At 44.4% G+C, this 24815-nt stretch overlaps 1 protein-coding gene across 4 annotated transcripts in view; it reads left to right on the top strand.

The window, feature by feature from the left end:
* Git (ARF GTPase-activating protein GIT1) overlaps nucleotides 1-24815 on the top strand; it is a 339341-nt gene that overhangs the window by 227062 nt on the left and 87464 nt on the right. For 3 of the 4 annotated variants that reach the window (XM_070533467.1, XM_070533465.1, XM_070533468.1), the window contains exons 12-13: nucleotides 8412-8485; nucleotides 10897-10944. In XM_070533467.1, coding sequence (XP_070389568.1) covers nucleotides 8412-8485; nucleotides 10897-10944 — 122 coding nt within the window. The remainder of the gene's footprint in view (nucleotides 1-8411; nucleotides 8486-10896; nucleotides 10945-24815) is intronic. The other variant, XM_070533466.1, reaches the window with a different exon arrangement.

Here is a 24815-nt window from a genome sequence, read left to right on the forward strand (position 1 = left end):
TGGTTAAAATGGTTTTGAAGCTGCACCATGACAACCCAGAGTCAGGAGGGCATGATGGTATTTGGAAAACTTATTGGAGGATGAAAAACCAATTATGAAAAAATATGAAGGAAGATATCAAGAGCTACGTGCAAACCTGTCACCACGGCTAAATTAACAAGGCCAAGTATCGTCCAAGAAGGAATGAAATGGTCATTGCTAATCATTCCCAAGTACCATTTGAAGTGATTCATCTAGATCTTGCTGAAATAAGAAAGCGAGGCGAGGGAGTCAGTAAAACTCTAGCATTCCTTGTTGCAATAGATGAATGCACATGCGTAGCAGCTGCAAAGCTAGGAAAGGAAGACGCCAGTTCTCTTTTGATGTTACTGGAGCAAAATATGATCAAGAACACCAAGGTGGTGGTGTCCGACAATGGGCCAGCTCTTCACAGTAAGAAGCTTCAAAAATTGTCACGTGATAGAGGAATTGCCATGAAATTTGCCGCACCCTACCATCCTGAAGAAAACGGCCTAAATGAGAGGCTCATTTGGAACTTGAAAACATTCATTGCAATTTACCATGATTTCCATGAAGGATGGAAATGTGCCTTGGAAGCAGCAGTTGGGCACCATAACCATTCTCATACCATGGGTTTAGGATGCATGCCTAACTTTGCGGCATCAGGCGAAGCAACTTGGCGACTAGCAGACTACGACCTTGGAATCGTTGAAAAGTAGATCTACAGGAAAGGCGCAAGACAGAACAGAAGCTTGCACGTTGCAGATCAACAACGAAGACACACTGCTATCTGTGACATAGCTCCAGAATGCCTGTAATAGACCCTGCAGATACAGTTTTAGTCCGAAGAAGTTTAGACGGACTGAAGTCAAGATTTTCTGGTCCCTACGCAGTGATAAAGACCATCAAGCAAGAAGGAATTTTGAAATTGCTACACTACTTGGGACCAGAAGGAAAAACTGAAATAGCAACAGTGGGACATGTCATACCCTATAATCCCAGGAGGGATGAAAGCCGAAGTCCGGGAGGATGTGATGTTTCGGTAAAGAAGGACTGAAAAGACAAGAATAGGAAGAGGAAAAAGAGAAGAAAGTGGTCAAGACAGATCCCTGTAAATAAAGGAGTGTATTTTAACTCGTATTTTGTAACATATTAATGAGGTTTTACTGTAGTAGCATGATTAAGCGAGGCTGGGTTTCCGAGTATTGTGATAGTGTGAATCGCAGAAGGGCTTCTCAGGGAAACACATCCAAAAAAGGCTGGATCCTCAACCTCAGTTATTGTAGAGGCCAACAAAAAGAAGAAAATCACTGGTATCCCATACATCCTTACATGTCACATAAACCCAACAAGATACAAAGACGATAAGCCTACATGGAAATGTTAACATTGTTTTATTCTGCTCCTAGAAAACTGGTCATTCTGTGTGCAAAAATTAAACCAGATGGTAGAATATAAAATGCATCTGAACAGAAGCACTAAAATATGTTTGTTCAATGCTGGACATGTTTCGTTTATCGAATATCGTTATACTGTGGGAGAAGTTCATCATCATCATCATCAGCCTGGCTACGCCCACTGCAAATCAAAGGCCTCTCCCATACTTCTCCAACTACCCTGGTCATGTGTTAATTGTGGCCATGTTGTTCCTGCAAACTTCTTAATCTCAATCGCCCACCTAACTATCTGCCACCCCCAGTTACACTTCCCTTCCCTTGGAATCCAGTACGTAACCCTTAATGAACATCGGTTATCTTCCCTCCTCATTACGTGTCCTGCGCATGCCCATTTATTTTTCTTGATTTCAACTAAGATGTCATTAACTCGCGTTCCCTCATCCAATCTGCTCTTTTCTTACCCTTAATGTTACACCTATCATTCTTCTTTCCATAGCTTGTTGTGTCGTCCTCAATTAAGGTAGAGCTCTTTTCGTAAGCCTCCAGGTTTCTGCCCCGTAGGTGACTACTGGTAAGACACAGTTATTATACACTTTTCTCTTGAGGGATAATGGCAACCTGCTGTTCATGGTATCAGAATACCTGCCAAATGCACCCCAGCCCATTCTTATTCTTCTGATTATTTCAGTCTCATGATCCGGATCCGTGGTCACTACCTGCCCTAAGTAGATGTATTCCCTTACCACTTCCAGTGCCTCACTACCTATTGTAAACTGCTGTCCTCTTCCGAGACTGTTAAACATTACTTTAGTTTTCTGCGGATTAATTTTTAGACCCACCCTTCTCCTTTGCCTCTCCAGGTCAGTGAGCATGCATTGCAATTGGTCTCCCGAGTTGCTAAGCAAGGCACTATCATCAGCGAATCGCAAGTTACTAAGGTGTTCTCCATTAACACTTATTCCCAATTCTTCCCAATCCAGGTCTCTGAATACCTCCTGTAAACACACTGTGAATAGCACTAGAGAGATCGTATCTCCCTGCAAGATGCCTTTCTTTATTGGGGTTTTGTTGCTTTCTTTATAAAGGAGTACGGTGGCTGTCGAGCCGCTATAGATATCTTTCAGTATTTTTACATACGGCTTGTCTACACCCTGATTCCATAATGCCTGCATGACTGCTGAGCTTTTCAACTGAATTAATCCTTTCTCGTAATCAATGAAAGCTTTATTTAAGGATTGGTTCTATTCCCTACATTTCTCTATCACCTGAGTGATAGTGTGAATATGGTCTATTGTTGAGTAGCCTTTACGGAATCTTGCCTGGTCCTTTGATTGGCAGAAGTGTAAGGTGTTCCTGATTCTATTTGCAATTACCTTAGTAAATAGTTTGTAGGCAACTGACAGTAAGCTGATCGGTCTATAATTTTTCAAGTCTTTGGCGTCCCCTTTCTTATGGATTAGGATTATGTTAGCGTTCTTCCAAGATTCCGGTACGCTCGAGGTCATGACACATTGCCTATACAGGGTGGCCAGTTTTTCTAGAACAATCTGCCCACCATCCTTCAACAAATCTGCTGTTACCTGATCCTCCCCAGATGCCTTCCCCCTTTGCATAGCTCCCAAGGCTTTCTTTACTTCTTCCGGCGTTACTTGGGGGATTTCAAATTCCTCCAAACTATTCTCTCTTCGATTATCGTCGTGGCTGCCACTGGTACTGTATAAATCTCTATAGAACTCCTCAGCCACTTGAACTATCTCATCCATATAAGTAATGATATTGCCGGCTTTGTCTCTTGACCCATACATCTGATTTTTGCCCATTCCTAGTTTCTTCTTCACGGCATTTAGGCTTCCTCCATTCCTGAGGACATGCTCAATTCTATCCATATTATACTTCCTTATGTCAGCTGTCTTATGCTTGTTGATTAACTTCGAAAGTTTTGCCAGTTCTATTCTAGCTGTAGGGCTAGAGGCATTCATATATTGGCGTTTCTTGATCAGATCTTTTGTTTCCTGTGATAGCTTACTGGTATCCTGTCTAACGGAGTTACCACCGACTTCTATTGCACACTCCTTAATGATGCCCATAAGATTGTCATTCATTGGTTCAACACTAAGGTCCTCTACCTGAGTTAAAGCTGAATACCTGTTCTGTAGCTTGATCTGGAATTCCTCTATTTTCCCTCTTACTGCTAACTCATTGATCGGCTTCTTATGTACCAATTTCTTCCATTCCCTCCTCAGGTCTAGGCTAATTCGAGTTCTTACCATCCTGTGGTCACCGCAGCGCACCTTGCTGAGCATGTCGACATCTTGTATGATGCCAGGGTTAGTGCAGAGTATGAGGTCTATTTCATTTCTAGTCTCGCCATTCGGGCTCCTCGGCACCCACTTTCGGCTATCCCGCTTGTGGAAGAAGGTATTCATTATCCACATATTATTCCGTTCTACAAACTCTACTAATAACTCTCCCCTGCTATTCCTAGAGCCTATGCCATATTCCCCTACTGACTTGTCTCCAGCCTGCTTCTTGCCTACCCTGGCATTGAAGTCGCCCATCAGTATAGCGTATTTTGTTTTGGCTTTACCCATTGCTGATACCATGTCTTCATAGAACCTTTCAACTTCCTGGTAATCATGACGGGGTGTGGGGCGTAGGCCTGCACGACCTTCAATTTGTACCTCTTATTAAGTTTCACAACAAGACCTGCCACCCTCTCGTTAATGCTGTAGAATTCCTGTATGTTGTGGGGTTCTCATCCGTGCTCTTGGGACAAAAGGAACTACACCACAGTAGTCCAAACAATCACAAGGGCATTTATTGCACCTTTCATAGATCAATGGCTGCTAGCCGAGTTGCTATTCGCAACTTTCACGGACGGTGGCGCTGTCGTGCGGCAGTGGCTGGAAACAATAAAAAGATTACACTCGCCACTGGTTGCTGTGTGTTCGCGCAGCATATTGGCGTTGTCTACGCTTTTCCTTCACTTTTGGTTGACGTTTTAATGCGTTCAAAGCTCCTGTTGGATCGTAAAGGACACTTAACATGCTCAGAATTAGCAAACATAGAAGTAATCGTATTTGCTGCGTGCCATAATGCAAAAGTTAGGCATTAGGTGATGTGCGCCTTCACTCATTCCCACCGGGTGCATCCACGAGGAAGAAATTGATTATTAAGCTGCGGATCGGCAAAGGTTTCACAGATGCGGTGAAGGTTTGCAGTGCACACTTCATGCCGGAGGACTTTTTTGGAATACGATAGATGAGTGCGAGCAGTTCGAGCACTTGAAATTGCGAATAGACGCACCTCCATGAAGACGCAGGCATAGCACTATATTATGTGCAGGGAAAGAAATAATGCGCAATCTTAACTCAAATGTGTTCTAGGATGATTGATGCTTGCATTCTTGCCGCTCATGCCTTTGCGGCTACGTTGGAGCGGAAACATTCTCCGTAAAGCCATGTGCCTGCTTCAAAATTTCTTGTTCTCAATCATGCGTTCGTGCTCTGCAACGCTAGCTTGACATTCCACCATTTTCAAACAGAGAGAGTTTCTCATTTGTGCATCGAAGCAAAGTGACGCAGGCGTAAAAGGACCTGGAACTCGTGCTTGTCGTCATCTGCCACTTTGATGCACGGCTGCAACGTGTACACAGGCGCGCATGACTGCTCTCGTAAGGTAACAAATCCTAGTCCAACAAACATTAAACTACTGTGCAGTGTTTGCGTAGGGAACCTTCAGCTGATTTGCGTGTATAATATTTTATAAAGATAACTGGAAGAATGAAGCTAGCATGGCCGCGGACCGGTAATTATCGGCTATGTATCGCTTGATCTGTGTATAGGCAAGATGCGGTAGGACAGACGCAGGCCGTAAAACTACAAGAAGACTGTAGCTTGAAGAGCACGCATAAAGTGCAATATCTAAATTACAAGGGTGAACGGTTATCGTATTTGCTCGCAAAAGCGGTCCGATATGGGTTTTTATTTGCTTCTCGTGTTCAACATCTAGCTTTGTAAACACAGGCCGGGATAACTAGACAAGAAATTTTCTCTCACAAAATGCTGCTTTAAGGCTGTTTTTCACGCCGTCGATGTAAGGAACTTGGGTCGCGCAACACCAGAAAGATTTTTTTTCTCGGCATGGCGTCTTATTCAAGTGGTTCAAGTAACAACTTGCAGAGAGCCCCACACTGTATAAAAGGTCATTGTACCCATTCGAAGCGGTGAAATTAATAGAATAGCAAAGAGAAAGCACGGTCACTTCTCTTTATAACACCTTCGCGGTAAAACTGAAAGCACAGCTCGTGTGGTTTGCTTCGAAGCCGCGAAGTTTGCATGTGAAGGCCTTCAAACGTGCAAGCTTTTATGCCGCAGCACACAAGATGACCAACGTTTAGAACTTCCTCGCCTTCAAGCAGGCTACGAATTCTGCGTTCTGCTCGCCAAGTATGAGCCATTATGCAGGCTAACGACTGCGGGCGTGGAAACTGAAACATTTGAACATCACCACGTGAAACAACGTCACTTAGCAAGACTGCCGCAGCACTGCAACGACAGCTGTAGTTCTTAATCTCTCGGACAGCCATGTTGGATTTAAGATGGCGCCCCCTATAGGCCGTGAAAGCTGTGAATCTCCAAAACATGACGATGGGCGTGCAACAAATCTAGGAAGTCTGACTCACCGCGACCGGATAGCGAGCGAATATGTTCGTCCCATGCTGGATCCCAACGTCTGGTCATTCGTGCGTGCGGTCAGGCGAACGGTGGCGCGGTCGAACAAGCCCTCGTGAGACGGTTTCGCAGAAGCATGGATCGGCACACGTGCGGATCGTCCGCGCTGCTTGCCGATCTCGAGCCAGAGGAAGTGCCTTCTCCTTCCCGCGCCCAAGTAACCCTTCCATGAGGCGGCGTTAAGAGCGCAACACTCGCGCCATCTCTCGTTCTGCGCTTCAACCACACCAACCGCCGCGGGCCCCAGGCTACACGGCGAAGGGGACGCATGAGTCGCGCAACCCCACATCGTTACCAGCTATATTCTTATTCATCAGGAATCTTACTCCTACTTCTCGTGTCTCCGCTAAGCCCGGTAGCACAGGATGTGCATGCTTTTTAGCACTGTATATGCTTCTTTTGGCCTCCTAACTTCACTGATCCCTTTTATATCCCATGTACTGCCCTCTAATTCCTCCAATAGCACTGCTAGACTCGCCTCACTAGACAACGTTCTAGCATTAAATGTTGCCAGTTTCAGATTCCAATGGCGGCCTGTCCGGACCCCGAGAGTCTTAGCACTCTCTGCTGCATCACAGGTCTGACTGCCGCCGTGGTCAGTTACTTCGCAGCTGCATCAGCCTGCACTCTAGGCCTGTTTATGAAATTTTATCAACAGGCGGATTTTATTTTTCTTTCTTTTAATCCGGTGGAAAATTGCGCAGCGCCGAGATTCGAACCACGGTCCTCTTGCATGTAAGGCGAATACTCTACCTCTACCTTGGGCAAACTAGCAGATGCTTGATTCAGCAACTGAAAGAGCACACGAGCATAGCGAAAAAAATCGTTGCCAGATGTATTTCTGTGCCATCATTTTCACAAGTGTAGTTGTGTTCCTTACTTTGAAGATGCAATTGTCATAGAAAAAAATACGAATGTGTATTGACCTGTCTAATCACCAAGAGCACCCACATTGAGGCATATGGCAAGGAATGTGTGAGCAAGATGTCCTTGTCTCTGTCAAAGAAAACAATGGATTTTTTGCACATGCGTTAGTGATTGTAGTGACGGGCTGCATTGTTTGCCATGTTTTAACTGTTAGCATTGATTATGTTATTACGGTGAGTGGTCACTTCTCCATGACGTAAAGTGTGGAAGGTAGAAGTGTTGTTCATTCCGGGAAATATAATCATGGTTGGACGCTAGTGCTGTCTGTGTGTCTTGTTCTTCATTGTGTCCATGTACTACCTAACTTGGAGGCTTACAAAAAGGGTTCTACTTAAATTGAGGACGATGCAACAAGCTATGGAAAGAAGAATGATGGGTGTAACGTTAAGAGATAAGAAAAGAGCAAATTGGGTGAGGGAACAAACGCGAGGTAATGACATCTTAGTTGGAATCACGAAAGAGAAATGGGCATGGGCAGGACATGTAATGAGGAGGGAAGATAACCGATGGTTATTAAGGGTTACGGACTGGATTCCAAGGGAAGAGAAGCGTAGCAGGGTGCAGCAGGAAGTTAGGTGGGTGGATGAGATTAAGAATTTTGCAGGGACAACATGGCCACAGTTAGTACGCGACTGGGGTAGTTGGAGAAGCATGGGAGAGGCCTTAACCCTGCACTGGGCATAACCAGGCTGATAATGATGATGACTACCTAGTTGCACTACACAAGGAAAGCCTTCGTAATATACGAACAAGCCCAAATATAAACACTCCTGCTTAAGCGCTATACACCAGTGCTTCTGTCCTAATTCTGCTCGTGCACTTCCATCATAAATATGACGCTTTTTCTTTTTTTCTTTTTTGATGTGGCCGCTGCATTAATACTAGTGTTTCAGCTGGTTTCATGCAACAAATCAGTGGCATATGCTGCGATTTTTGATACCTTGATTTGGCAGTCTGCTTACTTCTAAACATGACTATGCTGATGGCAGCATGCTTCTAACAGTTAAAAATAAATTGTTCAAATGTATTCTAAACTGTAGTATTGAAATTCTGCAGTAAATATAACGATTGAAACTAAATAATCATTACAGATTACATAAACAGAAATAAGAACTAATGGAGGCTACTTCAACTTGCTGCTGAGAGCATATAGTTGCTTTCATCTACATAGAAGGGTTTGCTTTCTTTGTAAACATGGTGCAGGATAGCTGGAACACAACAGTGGCACAAAGGCACGGCTGCTTTGCCCGTGGAATGTGTTGTTCACATATGTGGGGACCACGAGGTAGACAGGGGGGCCACTTATCTGCAATACACCTCCAGCTAATAACCTCCACTATTTTTGCATGTGCAGGCTGGGAGGAGCATCGGCTAAGTGATGACGAACCCCTATACGACAGTGTTGCATCCGATGAAGACAACAATGCTGTAAGTGCTATATTTAGAATTGTTGATGTGCTTATACAACTAGAGGGAGCAGCTTATGAATGTACCAGGCTTTCAAACAAAAAGGTAAAAAATTGCCAACATTTGTAGCAATAATTTTGTGTATCACGTGTACAGGTGCTGCAGTCTTTTTTTTATCTTCTTAGCTGGCTTCAGATGGGTTTGATGTACCTATGATCTGGGTACCACGTGATCATTTCCATAAAGAAACTGTTGGTTGGGTGACTTGTAGTTGTCGCATGAGCAGGATTGTAGTATCAACTGACTCCATGCCGACATGTGGCAACAGTTAGCAGCTAAGCATGTAATCAAAAAGGAGTATAATTAAATGGACTAGGATGTGAATGCCATTGTTGCTCTTTGCTGTGGTGCCGCAAAGTGTCATCTAACTTAACAGCTGCACCCTCCGACAGATGGCGCGAAGTGCCTGACAGAATGACGAAGCGATTAGCCTATACACCTTGACCAAAACCCATCTACAAGATTTGGAGCATCCGCCTATTATTCACAATTTTGTATGGGAAGGGTGCAACAGAATGACTGGGTCAAGAAAAGGCAGAGGCATAGGCATGCTAATTAGGCGAGGTGCAAAGTGGCAAAGGGTAAAAGAAACACGTAAGGAGAATTTATGGAGTAGCAGCCCATGGCAAGGTAAAAAGACATGGCTTGGAGCAGCTTACCCATGGTCAGATAGCAATAGTGGAGAAAGAAATGGTTGATTACATTAGAAAGGAAATTAATGACTTCAATAAATTAGGCCAGATGATATTAGTGGGTGATATGAACGTGATTGAATGTGAATATGATATTGACACGTATAACTTATCTTTATCGGGCGACCACGTTTGGCCGCCTAACAAATATTATCATGCAGCGCAGGACGCGCCTGCATGTAAAAGAAGTTTCTGGAATGTTATCGATGGTTCCCTCCACTGTCTTTCACCGCAACTTGTGTAATCTGATTGCATGTATGCGTGACGCGAATAGTGTAGAACTTTGTGGAAGACACGCGGGTCCCATCGGTTAATCTGGAACATTTGACGGCTGATCTATAAAAGCCGACGCGCTTGACCCGCAGATCAGATTTTCGCCGATCGCCGACAGTGTTCCCCGCTATCGTTGTGCTTTAAGTGTAGCCTGTTTTGTGGGCACTGGTTCGCCCAATAAAAGCTAGTTTTGTCTTTCACAGTACTGCTACTGTGTTCTTTGATGTCACGACCGCGTGACAATATGAACGTGATTTAGATGGATTTACTGATTGCAATGATTCTCTAGCACTGGATCTGTGTGATGGACAGAACCTTGCATAACAGTCAACTAGGGGAATAAGTGTCCTGGACAAGTAAAGTGGAAGTGTGAAAATAGGTAGTCATGTATTAATTACGCCTTAGTCTCAGAAACGGTCTACGAATGACTAGACCAAATGAGCAAAATGTGAACAAGGTGAATGCAGGAGCCAACGTTTCGACAAGTGGGCTTGTCTTCTTCAAGGCGACGTGTGCTTTCCTCGCCACAGTATATGTAGGTGGGGTTCTTTTAAAGGGGAGAGGGTGTGAGGTGGGAGGATCTTCCCGCCTCACCTCCTCCCGCCTCATCCCGCATCCTCCCGCCTGGAAGAGGTAGCCTGGGTAGTGATCATAAACGTTTAACCTTAAAATTTGGGAGAGATACTAATGCAAAACACAAACCAATTTCATCAGAATTCCTAAAATTGCATGAAAGGCAAATAACAGAAATTACAAAAAATATAGAGAAAGAAATGGAGGCGTTTCTCATAAGGGACTGGTAGAAGTTATGCAGAAGGAGACAAGACAGAGAGGGAAAAAGACAACTGTTGAACTGGAAAGAGGAAACCACGTAAGTGTTGTAACAAGGAAATAAAGCAAGCCATAGAAGAGCGTAAACAATTTCTGCTGTATCAGTAATAAATAATATAGTTAATATCGGCAAGTTTGCGACAGTAACATAGCCGTGTCCACTTTGAGGGAACAGAAACCGATATTGGCGCACTTAGTTGCCAGTGACATAAGAACGCATGGCAAGCATGCTGCAGAAACTGCAGCATTTGTCTTCACTACTATCCTAATATGGCACGTTTCCGCTAAGGGTGGGCGAATATCTTAGCTGTGTTACAAGCGTCGGCGTATGAATAGAGTACACTTCTAACATATCAGTGTAAACGTGGTTGCTATCGTTGCCGCTCACAATTTGTGGCGTGCCCACAGACGAGAAGAATCGAAAGGTGCCTTTAGTTATTTTTTTGACCGCAACATAAAGCCTACAAATAATAAAGCCAAGGCAAGCTTGGTTGTAGCTTTTTTTTTTATGGAAGTGCGGAAAGTGATGAAAAGAATGAAGTGGGGCATCTGCTTAAGATTGTTTGATGCGTGCAGACCACTTGGTATGTCGTGCAGACCACTTGGTATAGCATTCGACGGATGGTAAGTGTGACCATTCCTTGCTCAACATACGTCACTGTGTTGATGTCTCGCAGCGTGCGTCTACATTAACTGCCGTTTGAAATTCGGTATAGCTTGTTAGCAGTGTTGTGCATAAAGATTACATGACATTAAGGTTGTGACCGATGCGGTGCATAAGCGAACCTTGCAGAAGATGACAAGTTGGATTGTTGAAAATATAACAAATTGTATATATCGCAGTTACTTTAATAGCCTTTATTTGACCACTAGACAAAAATTTAACTTCGCATAGATACCAACACGTACAGTGAATGTGCAGTTCTTTCTTTTGCCTATTAATGTGGTCGTTACTGCATGGCCACACCGTAGATTTGAAAACAAAGTTCAATAAATTCCTTTGTTGCAATATGAAAATATGCGTAGATCACTGCGATTGCAACACCAGAACTTAATACAAACATGCACACTATAGGATGCAGACGAATGCTCAGGACAAATTCCAGAATGTTTGCATCCTGATACTTAAGAAAATGAATAGTTTCATTCCATGGCTGTCAATGAGAGGGAGAAAGAAAACTTAATTGTGTTCGTAACAAAAACGCATTGATAAGCTTAGAGATACAGTCATTGTTTAACACTTTAGAAATGAATAATTATAGCTTGCTATCGACATTAAAGCAGCCTTTCAACAACAAGAAAGGAATCAGATTTCCAGCTCTGATCATTGAATCGCAGGCAATGCAAGCAGGGATAAAATTCTGCCGATATAATTTGCTTTGGAATATCACATTGGAATAAACATTGAGACTATCAGTTGTACTTTCTCTTGCTGAGCAATCTAGTTTGAAATTACTCCCATAAGCATGTCGTAACAATGTTGATCTAATCCAGGTTAAATGCATGATTACCTTAAGAAGTATGGATGATGGATATAAATTACAATGAAGAAACTATAGTATTTATTAACAATATAGTATAATAATATTTATTTCCACAAAACAGGCTAACCGTGAGCGCCGTGCGAGGTTGAGCAGAAAGCTGAAAAACCCTACGGCAAGTGCGCCTGCCGTGGGCCTACGATCCTGCAATATGGATAGCGCGTGTTGAGATGGTATTCTTGTTAAAAGTTTAGAGTATACTACCAGCACAAGACACAGGACAACAAAGTGGATGAGAAGCGTGTCTTTTGGAATGCCATACAAAAGTGGCGTTAACTGCTCAAAACATTTGATGCGTCGGCTTTTGCACCTTTGGAAATATTTAGAGAGGACTCCCATATATATTGTTACGTAGGAAGACGCAGACGAAGAGCTATGTACACGTATATTTAAAAGAAAATACGCTGCGCTTGGCCAAGAGGCAACAGCCCACGCTAGCTCCTAATCGTCGTCGTCGTCTTCACACTACTCGCCTTTTCGTGATCGCACATATTGTTCCGTAGCACTACCCCCGGCTGCAAAAGCGCCGTCCCGGAGCGACAAAAGATCGGACTCGGAAGCAGTGTAGTAGGCCTTGAGTCTACTGACATGCACGACATCACTAGATGCCAGAGGAGAGGACGAGGTTGAACCCACAGGAGCAATTTCGTAAGTCACAGGCGTCACCTGGCGCAGCACGGGGTAGGGCCCTGTGTATCGCAAAAGGAGCTTCTCTGAAAGTTCGACGTGACGAGAGGACGACCACAGGAGCACAAGCGCACCAGGCGAAAACCGCACGTCACGATGGCGGGCGTTGTACTGACACTGATGAGTGGTTTGTGTGGCCGTCAGTCGAGCACGGGCAAGCTCGCGTGCATGGTCGGCGAGGGCGATGGCGTCGCGCACATACTCCCTTTTTGAGATCGCAGCAGGAGGAAGTGCCGTGTCTAGGGGCAAGGCAGGTTCGCGACCGTATGGTAGATAAAATGGAGAAAATCCAGCGGTGTCGTGCTGGGAAGAATTGTACGCAAATGTTACGTAAGGAAGGGCAATGCCCCTGTCATGGTGGTCTTTGGAAATGTACTTGGACAGCATATGGGTAAGAGTACGGTTTAACCGCTCTGTCAGGCCATTGGTTTGAGGATGGTATGAGGTAGTCAGTTTGTGTTGAATATAGCAGGAACGCACAATGTCAGGGATAACTTTCGAGCGGAAGTTTCGACCATGGTCACTAAGCAGCTGTTGCGAGATGCCATGAAGCAATTTAATGTCACGCAAGAGAAAGTCCGCGATGTCAGTGGCGCAACTGGTAGGGAGTGCCCGCGTGATAGCATATCGGGTGGCGTAATCAGTTGCGACGGCTACCCATTTGTTCGCAGAGGATGACGTGGGAAAGGGACCGAGGAGGTCTAATCCAACACGAAGGAATGGTTCCACAGGGACGGTGATCGGCTGGAGATGACTGGCAGGTAGCACCTGAGGTGTTTTCTGACGTTGGCAGGTATCACAGGCAGCAACATAGCGTCGGACGGAGTGAGCGAGACCAGGCCAATAGAAGCGGCGGTGGACGCGGTCGTGCGTGCGGGTTACCCCAAGATGTCCTGCAGTGGGTGTGTCATGCATCTCAAAGAGCACAGTCTGTCGTGGAGGTTTTGGCACGACAAGAAGAAGATCCGATTCATCAGGGAGGAAGTTCCTTCGGTACAGAATGCCGCCCTGGAGGACATATCGGCAAACAGATGCATCGGTAGGTGTAAAGCGCAGACGCTCGATGAGTGCTCGCAGCGATAGGTCTCGGTACTGCTCATCGGCGATGTTAGCGAAGGTAGACACAGAGAAAATGCCGTTGGCAGTACTACTGTTGTCATCTTCTTACTGCTCCCTTCTTCGTCATTGGAAATACTATTCCGTAGCTCCTCCACCAGATATGTTACGTAAGAAGACGCCGATGAAAAGCTTTATACAAGTATATTTATAATGTAATACGCCGCACTTGGCCGAGAGGCAACAGCCCACGCTAGCCTCCAATCGTCTTCGTTGTTTTCTTACTGCCCGTTTCTTCGTCATTGGAAATACTATTCTGTAGCAATATACTAGCATATTGCAGGAACTGAATTTAGGTTTGGAAGAAGTTCTATTTTCAGTCTTATCATAGACCAAGACGTCCATAGCCCTTTGTAGCCATTTCAAGAGGCTTTTAAGAGGCTCTGTGTTTCATGGGTCGCGCCTTGTTTACATAGGATCTAGAGGCCGGAAAACTTATGAGATCGCAGTCTGCAGCAAGGAACGGCGGCACGTTTTGGTTATCACCTAGGAAAAGCATGGGCTACGCTTCCGACAGCGCAATGAAACAGGTAGGCGAATATGCTTATCGCAATATGACTGGTGGTGATAGCTGTGAATGCCGCGTGCGACGACCCTGGAGAATACTTACTGGTACTGGAATGAAAAACTACGCACGCGGGCATTTTGACATGAGATGGGCGGGTGAGTATTGTGGTGAAGGTGCTGCAATGGGCAGCTATATACTGTTCTCGGTGGCAAGCGCCTCGTGCATTTTCATGTCTACATGGGATCTAGCGGTCGAAAAACGTCTCATACGATCGCAGTTTGGCGATGTACTGAATGTTGGTGCTGAAAAATCATGTTTTCTGGGAAAGTATGAACAGGTAAAAAATGAGCATAACTCTATTAGATCATTTTTTTGTGTCCTCGATTGGGAACATTGGCGCTGGGAAAACGTATGTAACGGGAACGTGTCAATGAGGTTCTACTGTATTAAGCAAACCGGACGCTGTCTAAACAACAGATTAGGGGAGGACAAATACACATAGCAGCTCCTGACAGCACCTAGCAACGTGGCTGCGCACTGCAAATAGTGAAAATGCTCTCCGCACCTAGAAAGCACCAAAGTCATTGAACAGAGCGAGAAATATGGAAAGCATTTGTGATAGTAAAAAAAAAAAAAAAGTGCGTAAGGGCTCTCTCCGTCATGCTCATCGAAGCTGAGGTCGAGTTTGCTAGGGCCAATGGGTCCAAGTCAACACTGCTGTTCCGGCCCACCACATCATCACATGTCGTCCCCTTGTCATATCTTACATCCCCTACCTCCCCCACATCACCTTGTATATAAGCATTCAACGAGTTAGTACTTTGCGCTACATACATCCACATCTTGTTCCTTTAAATGTTCATCCATTAGTTCTTGCATCAGTGTAACACTAAACGCAATATAATCACGAACGTCCACCAACTTGCCCTATTCGTTTCTTTAATAAATACCTCGGCATATACATAAACAAAGGAAAGACTTACTGAAGAAACCATCAAGATAATCTGAAAATAAAAGGGAAGAAGAACGCAGCAATAATGAAACACAGGGCCACTTTCAGGCCACAATAACTATGAGGTGGTGCATGGAATCTGGAAAGGAGCCATGGTGCCAACGCTGACGTTTGCAAATGCCATTCTGTGTCTAAAATCAGATATATTGTCGTGGTTGAAAGTTGAACAAAGTTCAGTGGGCCAGTTGGCTTTGGGAGCCCACAGCAAAGCCACAAATGAGGCAGCGCAAAGGGACATGGTTTGGGCCTCGTTTGAAGTCTGAGAAGCACAGAGTAGTTTTCATGAAACTGTCAGGAACATAGATCAAAATAAATGGGCGGCTAAAGTACAGAAGTATCTGTACCAAAAAAGCCTGCACATAAAATGGAGGAAAAGGCCAAGAAAGTTGGCAGCCAAATACAGTACAGGGAAAGTGTAGATAGACAACCAGGAGTCATCTCCAGTATCAAGCGTTCATTCCATCCTTTGTGGCGTGCCTCAGGGCTCAGTACTGGGACCATTACCCTTTCCCTTGTACATAAATGATCTGCCAGATGCTTTGAATTATCCTGAAACTATTATGTATGCTGATGACACAGCCCTTCTCTTCTCTAGTCATGACTCTAATATGCTCGAAAGGCATGCTAATAGTGATCTTTCTCAGATGTGCCAGTGGTTTTTACAAAATAAATTAGCAATACATACCTCAAAGACTAAATACATTGTGTTCTCTAGTCCATATAAAAATTCATATAGCTTAAATGAGTTACGAATAGGTGCAAACCCCCTCGAACGAGTCGATCAACAGGTATATCTTGGTATAACTCTAGATTCAGCTTTCAATTTTAATCCTCACATAATTCGAGTGAGCAGCAAATTGAGATGGGCTTGTTTTGTCCTAATAAAAGCTAGAAAGTTCTTCTCGCTTCGCACATTAAAAATTTTGTATTATTGCCTTTTTCAAAACAATATGACTTACTGTGTGGAGTCCTGAGGACTTACGTATAACACGTACTTAAATCGAATAGTAATTTTACAAAAAAGAGCACTTCGAATAATAACACATAGTAAACACATAGATAGATCCGCACCAATTCTTTCGTCACTTAGACATTACACCTTTCTTTGCTATGCGGGATTTCAAACAAGCTTGTGTGGTTAGACACATACTAAACCATAACATCCCACTATCATCATCTGTTTTTGTATATCGATCTCGTCCAACTAGAAATTTTTTCAGTTGTCGTTTTAACCTTTCAGCTGTTAATAATGTGTACAGTAAAAAAACTATCGCCTATGCCACTGCTAAAATTTGGAACCCACTGCCTGCTAACTTAAAAGTAGGTCAATTCTCAATCGCCGATATAAAAAAATTTTTCCGGAGCCAGCAATATTCGACTCCACTATAAGTCTGTATTTTTCTTTGATGCATTGTTCCTTTTATTTTGTCCTCCGAACTATTGTATAATTTCTTGAGCATTTCGCCTTCCTTTGTGTATACCTGTCGCATAACTGCTGTTACATGAATCCTGTGTAAAATATTGAGTTGTCTCGCTATAATTATTTTTTTCACACTTCCTGCATGGGCCCAAGTCTAGCCGAGAAGGCCAAGGGCCCAGATGATTCACATGTACTTCTTATTAGTCGTTTAAATAAACTGATTTTCGAATTGAATTGAATTGAATTGAATCTAAAAGAAATTGAGAGAAACAGAGACAGCAAACCAGATGCAAAGAATGGAAGCGAAAAAGACCATAGAGACTTACAGAAATGAGATAAAAGAAATTAGTAGGGAAAATCTGTACGATAACATGAAAAGTGCCTTGCTTTGTGAGGCTAGAGCTGGTTGCCTAAGAACAAAAACATACTGGAGCAAATATTGGTAATTAGATGAGGCATGTGCATGCTGCAGCATAAATCTGAAGACCACTGAGCACATCCTAATGAAATTCGAAGAGATTCACCCTGCGAGACCAGTATGCAACGTACCACTTCCAGAAGTGCTTGGATTTAAAGTAGACGGAAGTATCAACCGGTCAGCAGTCAAGATGAGAGACATTTACAGTATTGGTAGAAAAAAATGCAGGGAAGAGTCTGATATGACCGGATTCATTACAGACATAGGCAGTGGTACAGGTTAGGTAGAGCAGACAGAAAAGATTAAAGAGATGTGTACAAGAATGCTGGAAGGGAAAGCATTGATAACATACTTTAGTAACTCAAGCAGGCTAGGTGATGGTTTGTCCCCGCTACGTTTCAAAGGGGACACCAATAAATCCTCATCATCATCATCGGGACGGAGGAGTAGCAGGGAGAGTGGAGAGCTGCTGGTTGGGCATGTGCGTCACTCGAGCCATGGGCATGTGTTTTGAAGAAGCCGTAATCAATCCTTGACTTAGGCAGCATGAAATGACATAGACAAAGGGGAAAAAAAAAAACACAGACGCAGTGCCGACTATCAACTGGGGACTTAATGAAAAAGCAGAGAGATATATGGACACACAGAAAAACACGTGGTCCCAGGGCAAAGTTAGAAAGAAGACTTCTTAGTTCTGCCACTAGTGGTGGGCACCCAAGTAATCCAACTTTGCGGCACACAGCGTAATGGATGGCTTTGATGTTTCACCTGACTTGCTTATGAATCGCACGATGTGTTTCATGCTGCCTATGCCAAGGATGCATTACCAACTCGCCCAGCAGATCACCCATTAATCGATTGGGGCTGACGGGTTCTTGCGGTAGTGTGGAAGAGCAACAATTCGATGGGTACATTCCAGACTGTCAAATGGTGGAAAAATAAAGGCCGAAGCAAGACAAGGTTGACGGTAATTGCACATGAAATACAGTAAAACCTCATTAATTTGACCACCGTTCAATCGAAGAACCTGATGATTCAGACTCGTCCCCTGGTCACAGCAGGCATATTAATTATTTAATGCAATCTAACTATTGTTAATGCAGACGTATTTGGCCACACATGGGTAATTGGGGCAACTCTCGGAGCTCAGTGAGCGCGAAGCACCACAAATGTGTCATGCAAAGGAGCAAAATTGGCTCTATCATCTGACCAAACGAAGCAGCGAAGGCTGCGTTGCCATAGTCATCAATGGAAACCATTTGCGAATGACAGCAACGCGGGAACGCTTCGTCCGTGTTTGTGCCTTTAAAGCCATTATTCTAGAATTTACCTCCGTGCTTAACACCGTACCAGCTGTGTGCCTTCATAGCTGCGTCCATCCATGATCGCGTCGATAGCAACTGCAGTTTCATCTGCAGCGGTTGCTGCAAACAGTAATTTTGTGTTGATTCTGTGCATGTGTCGGCTGCGGGCCTTCAATATTGCACAGCCGCCATCCATGACCGCATCGGTGGCGACCGCGGTTTTGTCCTCAGTTGCAGCAAATGATTGTTTTGTTTTGACTCAGCGCGTGCATCGGCTGCAGTGGCATAGCCAGAAATTCATTTCTGAAGGGTTTTCCACCAACAACTACTACTCCTTCACCTCTCTCTCTCTCTCTCTCTCTCTCTCTACACATACAGTAATCCCTCGTTAGAATGAAGTCAGCAGGATGGTGAAAAAATTTGGTATAAGCGGTAATTCAATATAAGCAACCACTCGAGAAAAGCTAAAGCAGATGAGCTTTAATTGCTCCACAACTGCGAGGAAGTAAAAATACAGCGTATTCAGTGAAGCAAAACTTTATTCAGGTGCAAAAAAGGCAGCGAGCTTTGGCTGTTTCCAGTTCTTACCGGGTGCGAGCAACCCCTGCTCTAATGTGACCAGGCATTACACAAGGCCATGGTCGCCACCCTTGCATTCAACCTTATTTCACAGCAGGCGTAGGTACTCCCGCATGTGCACCATAGTTGGCACTTCACGTGGCTCTTCATCCACCGGCTCTTTGTCCTCATCGGGGCCACCAATTAACAGTGTCAATTGTCTCTGCATCCATTGCTGGGGCAACCACTGTAGCAGCAGTATCAGCCAACGTGAATGTCTCGAAGTTGCCTCCTACCTCTTGGCCAGCAATTTTATTAAAAGCCTCGTACAGATTGCTGCAAGTCCGGTCGTCGTCGCTGCCTTTTTCCACTTCTTTTATCAGCAGAACTTTGTGCTCCAAAGTCAGACACTTTTGCCTGGAGACTTACGGAGCCATTTATCACTATAGACCACAAAAGCACACGCGAGGCATGCCTAATGAAGCACTCTGAATAACGCACAATCACATGGCCTGCAGCATGGATCCAGATGCATGCACCATCGGCACCAAAGTGACTGAACGTGGTGGATTACGCAGAAGGCAGAATCTGCAAAATGTCATCGGGGCATCTTGCTTTCCTCGTCAATGCGTGCTGGTGATTGGTGATGGTTGGAGTGGTGGGCTTGGCATCGGCTTCACGTGTAGCGAAAGAAAAGTGATCGGAGTTGTGCATACCATGAAACAGGAACCGCGGTAGGGCACCCATTGGTGGAAGATTGTGCTCAGGAGAGCAGGCTGGAAGAAGGCAGCTTTGGAGGAGCAGCGACGTCGGAACTGGCAGTGACAAGGCGAGGAGTTGACATGAAGGCGAGTGAGAGGAGTGACTGGTATCCAAATGGCTTGCCGACTGGAGAGCAAATGAGGAGAAGGCAGTGGCTGATTTTATAGGGGGGAGGGTGCGGAGGTCATGCAAGACTACGAGAATATTGCGCTGGTAAGCGCCACAAATGTTGGGGCTCGAGTCTGAGGTTGTGTTCGTTATGCTAAAAAAACGAGTAGCCGCTCATTGTGGGAACGCCGCGCGATCGTGAAAACTGAAAGGCTTTGCAATAGGGGCATTGCATGATTACTGGGCAATTTTTCCCGAGGTGTGCAGCCGTGAAGTATGCAAAATGAGAGTTTTTTGATGCACCATTGTTTACAACACTGTGCTAATTCTACGGTTCGAGTGTTTGTGCACTGTCGCCTTTGCGCCATTGACAAATGTCTAGGAACAAAATTCAGTGACCTCACCATGCATTTAAACCATTTGTTAAATGTCGGATAACGCGAATCAAACATTGATCGGCTCGGGGAAATCACCGGAGAAACACCAGCTTGCGTTGGCCCGCCATTTTGACAGCCTGACTCACCGCTGGTAACACTAGGATTTTTCATGTTTTCGGCAAGTTATCAGTCGACTTGCACCTTCAAAAGTGCAACGAAGCTAGGGGCGGTGTTTTATTGCAATGCAGACCAATTATGGCAAGCGGCGAGCAAATTTCTAGGCCAGCTTCCTCAAAGTCGTCTTTTTGTTTTGTTAATGCAGCTCCTCGCATCGAACATGGCACTTATAATCAGAGGGACACTTCTTTTGTGCTTTTTGGCATGTTTCAGTGTCAGAAGTGCTCTTTGGAGCAGTAAAGCTTTGCTTATCGAGCGCGCCCCATGGAATGCTACAGTGCAAATCTGCCCGCGGTCTTTTGGCCACTTTTCGGCATCCAGGAGACCGTGGCTTCCGGCATGGCAAAGTGTCAGAAAAACTTTATTTTCATGTGGATTTTATTATGGGGGACACCAGCAGTGCAATTATGACCAAGAATAATAGTTTGGGCGCACTGCACCATGAAATTTGACAGCTTCCGTTCGCTCTTCAGTAAACAGCTGGGAGCACTCTGCACTCGCTTGGTGCCTAGGTGGTCATCGTTCATGGGGTTGGTACTTTTTGTGGTCTGTTCTTAATTCGCCAGTGGAATTAATTTGACACTGCTTGCGCAAAAGGGTCGCCCCTGCTCGCCACTTTGCTCTAAGCGGGTCAAACTCTTTGTGCACTTCAAGTAATGCGGCTTAAAGGCATGCGTTTGGGTCGGGACTGGAAGAAATTCTGAATAAAGCGATATTTCAAGTAAAGCAAGTGCGTTATATTGAGGGATTACATTATATATATATATATATATATATATATATATATATTGTTCAACACGCAACTTCCCCGACAAGAATGCTTTAACACTGCGCATGCACGTTTGCAGCCACTTTGCATCAAATTATGCTATCATCCTTAGGCTATTTTTAGATATGATAGAAAATTAAAATTTTGTTTACGAATTGATGCATTTATATAAGGTATGTCAATGACCTAGATGGTACATGACTTGGAAAAACACAGAGCGCTGAAAATGGGGCCACACATAAACAAGACAGCGCACTATTGTGTGTCTTCTCATTTACAGGCCAGCCTTGTTTCACCCAGGTAACAGTGGAGATCACCGTTGTTTTCTATACATACCTTCCAGTGAGTGGTATGGCTATGGCAACCTACAGGAGAGGGGCGGCACTATTTTGCAAGTTTCCTATCACTCAATCGCAATTTCGGCGTTGTGAACATGCTATATTATTCCAGATTTAAAAATAAAGGAACAAAGCTTTGCACTAGAACTTCGATAGCATCAGATGATGCAAGTTTCATTCACTTTTGGTGACCTGCTGTCCGACTTATTTGAAGAGGTGTTTGGAAATAACTTGCGATCATGTTGTAGTCATCACGCGGCGCATATTGTTATTTAATCACACTCAGGAACTGATGAGACAGACAGTCCAAAGCAGGGCTGCTTCCTGTTTATAAGTCTTTGTGAAAATTATAGCATCTGTTGCTTGCAGTAAATTAAGGGCCAGTAGCTCCAAGAGATCTAAAAGCGTCATGGCTCCTGACCCTCATCTGCAGTGAAACCTTGTTAAACCATAGTTGGCTGGAGCTCAGAAAAATTACGTACTAAACGGTTGTACTGCTTAACTGAAATAGCATGAGATCGCCCACTTACATGTCAAAAACAGAACTCGGAGAGAGTGTGATGAAAGGGCAAAAACATGCAGTATTTATTCACTTCACACGACAAAGGTCTGTTATTTTCGTTTGATGCCGTGGCAGGCTAGCAGCTATGACAGCGGCCTCAAACTTAGTGAAGCTGCAAGCCAGCTTTTCAGACAGCCGCCTTCTTCTCGGCAAACACTCGCATGGCAGATTCCTCATTGGTGTTGCATATTCTCCATGCACGGGCATGGTAGCCCTGCAGTCATGGAGTGCCTTTTTCATTGCGGGGTGCTATTCTCGTCGCGACAATTGTATTCATGAGGCTGACACAGCGTGCAGCTTCTGCCACTGTCGGGCCTGAATTGCTTGTGCTGTCATTTTCCGTGTCCTCCTCATCACTGTCATTAGGCGACACTTCAGCAACAGAGGCAATGATGGCAAAAAGTCTAACCTTGTAGCCAATATCTTTTCGCGGTCACAGCAGCATTGCTGAGTAACTTCTTCGCATTCGAAATGCCACCCACCTTAGTCAACAGTAGATCCCTGTCATATGACAGCGGTTGTGGGGAAACTGGATAAACTTAAGTTGTAAGTACAGTGACGTGACAAGCCCCTCTTCCCCCTTCATCCATGTCACTCTTTCGGAGCCCACCTCCTGAAACTTTTTGTTCCATGATGAGGGGGGGGGGGGGGGAGGGGAGTGTCAGAAAGTTTCAGGAGGTGTTTCAACCCCCCAATCCAGCGCTCCCTGGCTACGCCAATAATTGGCTGCATGCCTTCAAAACCGCAAGGTCCCCGTCCGTCGCATTGATTGCCACCACGCTTTCGTCCTCAGCGACTGTGACAAACAGTAGTTTCATTTTGAGGCGGTGCAAAGCTGTCGAGAATGGAAAGCACTGGCTGCATCATGATGGATGGACAATCTGTTGGCAACTAGCTCACTGGGAAAAAAATAATCGGGATGTGCGTGCAGTGGTGAAAAGATGTCTCGGATGAAAACATGTGCCGCGCCCACGCTGCGAAGGAAGCCACCAGTCCTTCGCCTCTGCGAGCGCTAATCAGTCACGAGATGATAATTACAGCTTCCGCACCGTTTTTGTCCAAAATAAAAACAGGATTTGCTGATCCATTCAGTAAATAAGTTTGTGTTAACATAGTAAGCCCTTCTATATTGTTTTCTTGATACGCTTGATAATTCGACAAACACCCTAAGCCAAAGGGTGCCACATAACATTTATCTCCCCCTGGAAAGAAAAACACTTATAAACATTTATATACTCTGCTACACTAAAGAATTCCACAGTAAATGAAAAAAAATATGCATGGCAGCCACTAACACAACTATCCTCAACAAGGAGGCAACGAAAATAAGTACCAATTTGAACACACTGGATGGCCTAGTGCCTTGCAATTTGGAGAATTGCTGTTGTAAGGGGCCAACTGTTCTCCCCTGTTAAGACGAAATCTTAGCTAACCAAAATGTTCCGAGAGAGCTACCCAGAAACAAGTGAGGGCTCCCTAGATGGAACTTGCTCAGGCCAAGATTCCTTCTCCAGTTAAAAGTAGATGATGATGCATTAGTTATCCAACTGATCCTGTTCAGGAGGGCAAACCAAATAATTTGCAAGTCCCGAAAATGAGTAATTATTCTCAGGCTGGGCTGGATCTTGTGAAGACTGAACAGATGCAGTGTGCATGTGTACATGTTTGAAAGCATTTTATACCTTGCCATCAAAGAGTTTAGAAGTACTAAGACCAACCTTTCACTGTACTGCCAAGGAACCAATGCATTTTGAAGAACCTTTTCTATGAAGACAAACTTTGACAGAATCACCAACCTGAATGGAGATAGGCTTTGTGCCTGTATGTTTATGCATGTATGTCTGCTCCACCCGAAACTGTTTATACTGGATCCTTTGTATGTGTACTGGACGAGCAGTTTCCTGTAGAAGCTGCAACAGGAACGGAGGACGCGCTTTGCTGCAAGGCGTTTGAGCCTGAAGAAAACAAAGTACAGTTAAACTTCAATACTACAGTTAAGCCTCAATCTAACAAACTTCAATAAAATGAAATTCTCGATATAACGAAGCATTTCACTTTTCATAACCTCTTGTATATATAACGCCATGTATACAGAACCTCAATATAATGAAGTGTTTTTGTATGAGATTTAAATATAACTAAATTTCGCTTCCACAGTGAAGGAATGCCGAGACACTAAATGGAAACTTCTGCGGACGCAGATGGTCAAATGATTGAATTACGAGCGGCTGCTTGCAAATGCACATCTCAAATCGCGCGCGGCGCAACAAGAGCGACAACCAAAGTGAAGCCGCATCATGTTCCGTATAAACTCCAAGTGTGTCTCTTAACGTTATGCCTAACATTCTTTGTTCCATTGCTCATTGCGTGGTCCTTAACTTGTTTTGCTTAAATTTTTTTATTATTATTTACAGAAGAATAAAAATGAGTTGGAGTCCATCTGGCAGACATTGTCAGATCCTAACTGGAAGCTTACCATTATCATTAAAAAGAAAGGTGCACAATCAATGCATTCTATCGGTGCTGACATATGGGGCAGAAACTTGGAGACTGACAAACAAGCTCGAAAACAAGTTAAGGACCGCGCAAAGAGCGATGCAACAAAGACTGTTAGGCAAAATGTTAAGAGACAGGAAGAGAACGGTGTGGAACAGAAAGCAAACGGGGATAGCCGATATTCTGATTGACATTAACCGCCAAATGCAGAGATCTAACTTGGATCGTGCTTGGGCTTGACTTGATGAAGTCAGCCCGAACCAAGAAGCAGACTTCAAAATGCCCAAGTCGGCTTTCGCGTTTCATAGACGCTCAAGCTGACTTGCTTCGTCAAGTCAAGAC

The sequence above is a fragment of the Dermacentor albipictus genome, chromosome 2, assembly GCF_038994185.2.
Source record: "Dermacentor albipictus isolate Rhodes 1998 colony chromosome 2, USDA_Dalb.pri_finalv2, whole genome shotgun sequence".
Taxonomy (NCBI): Eukaryota; Metazoa; Arthropoda; class Arachnida; order Ixodida; family Ixodidae; genus Dermacentor; species Dermacentor albipictus.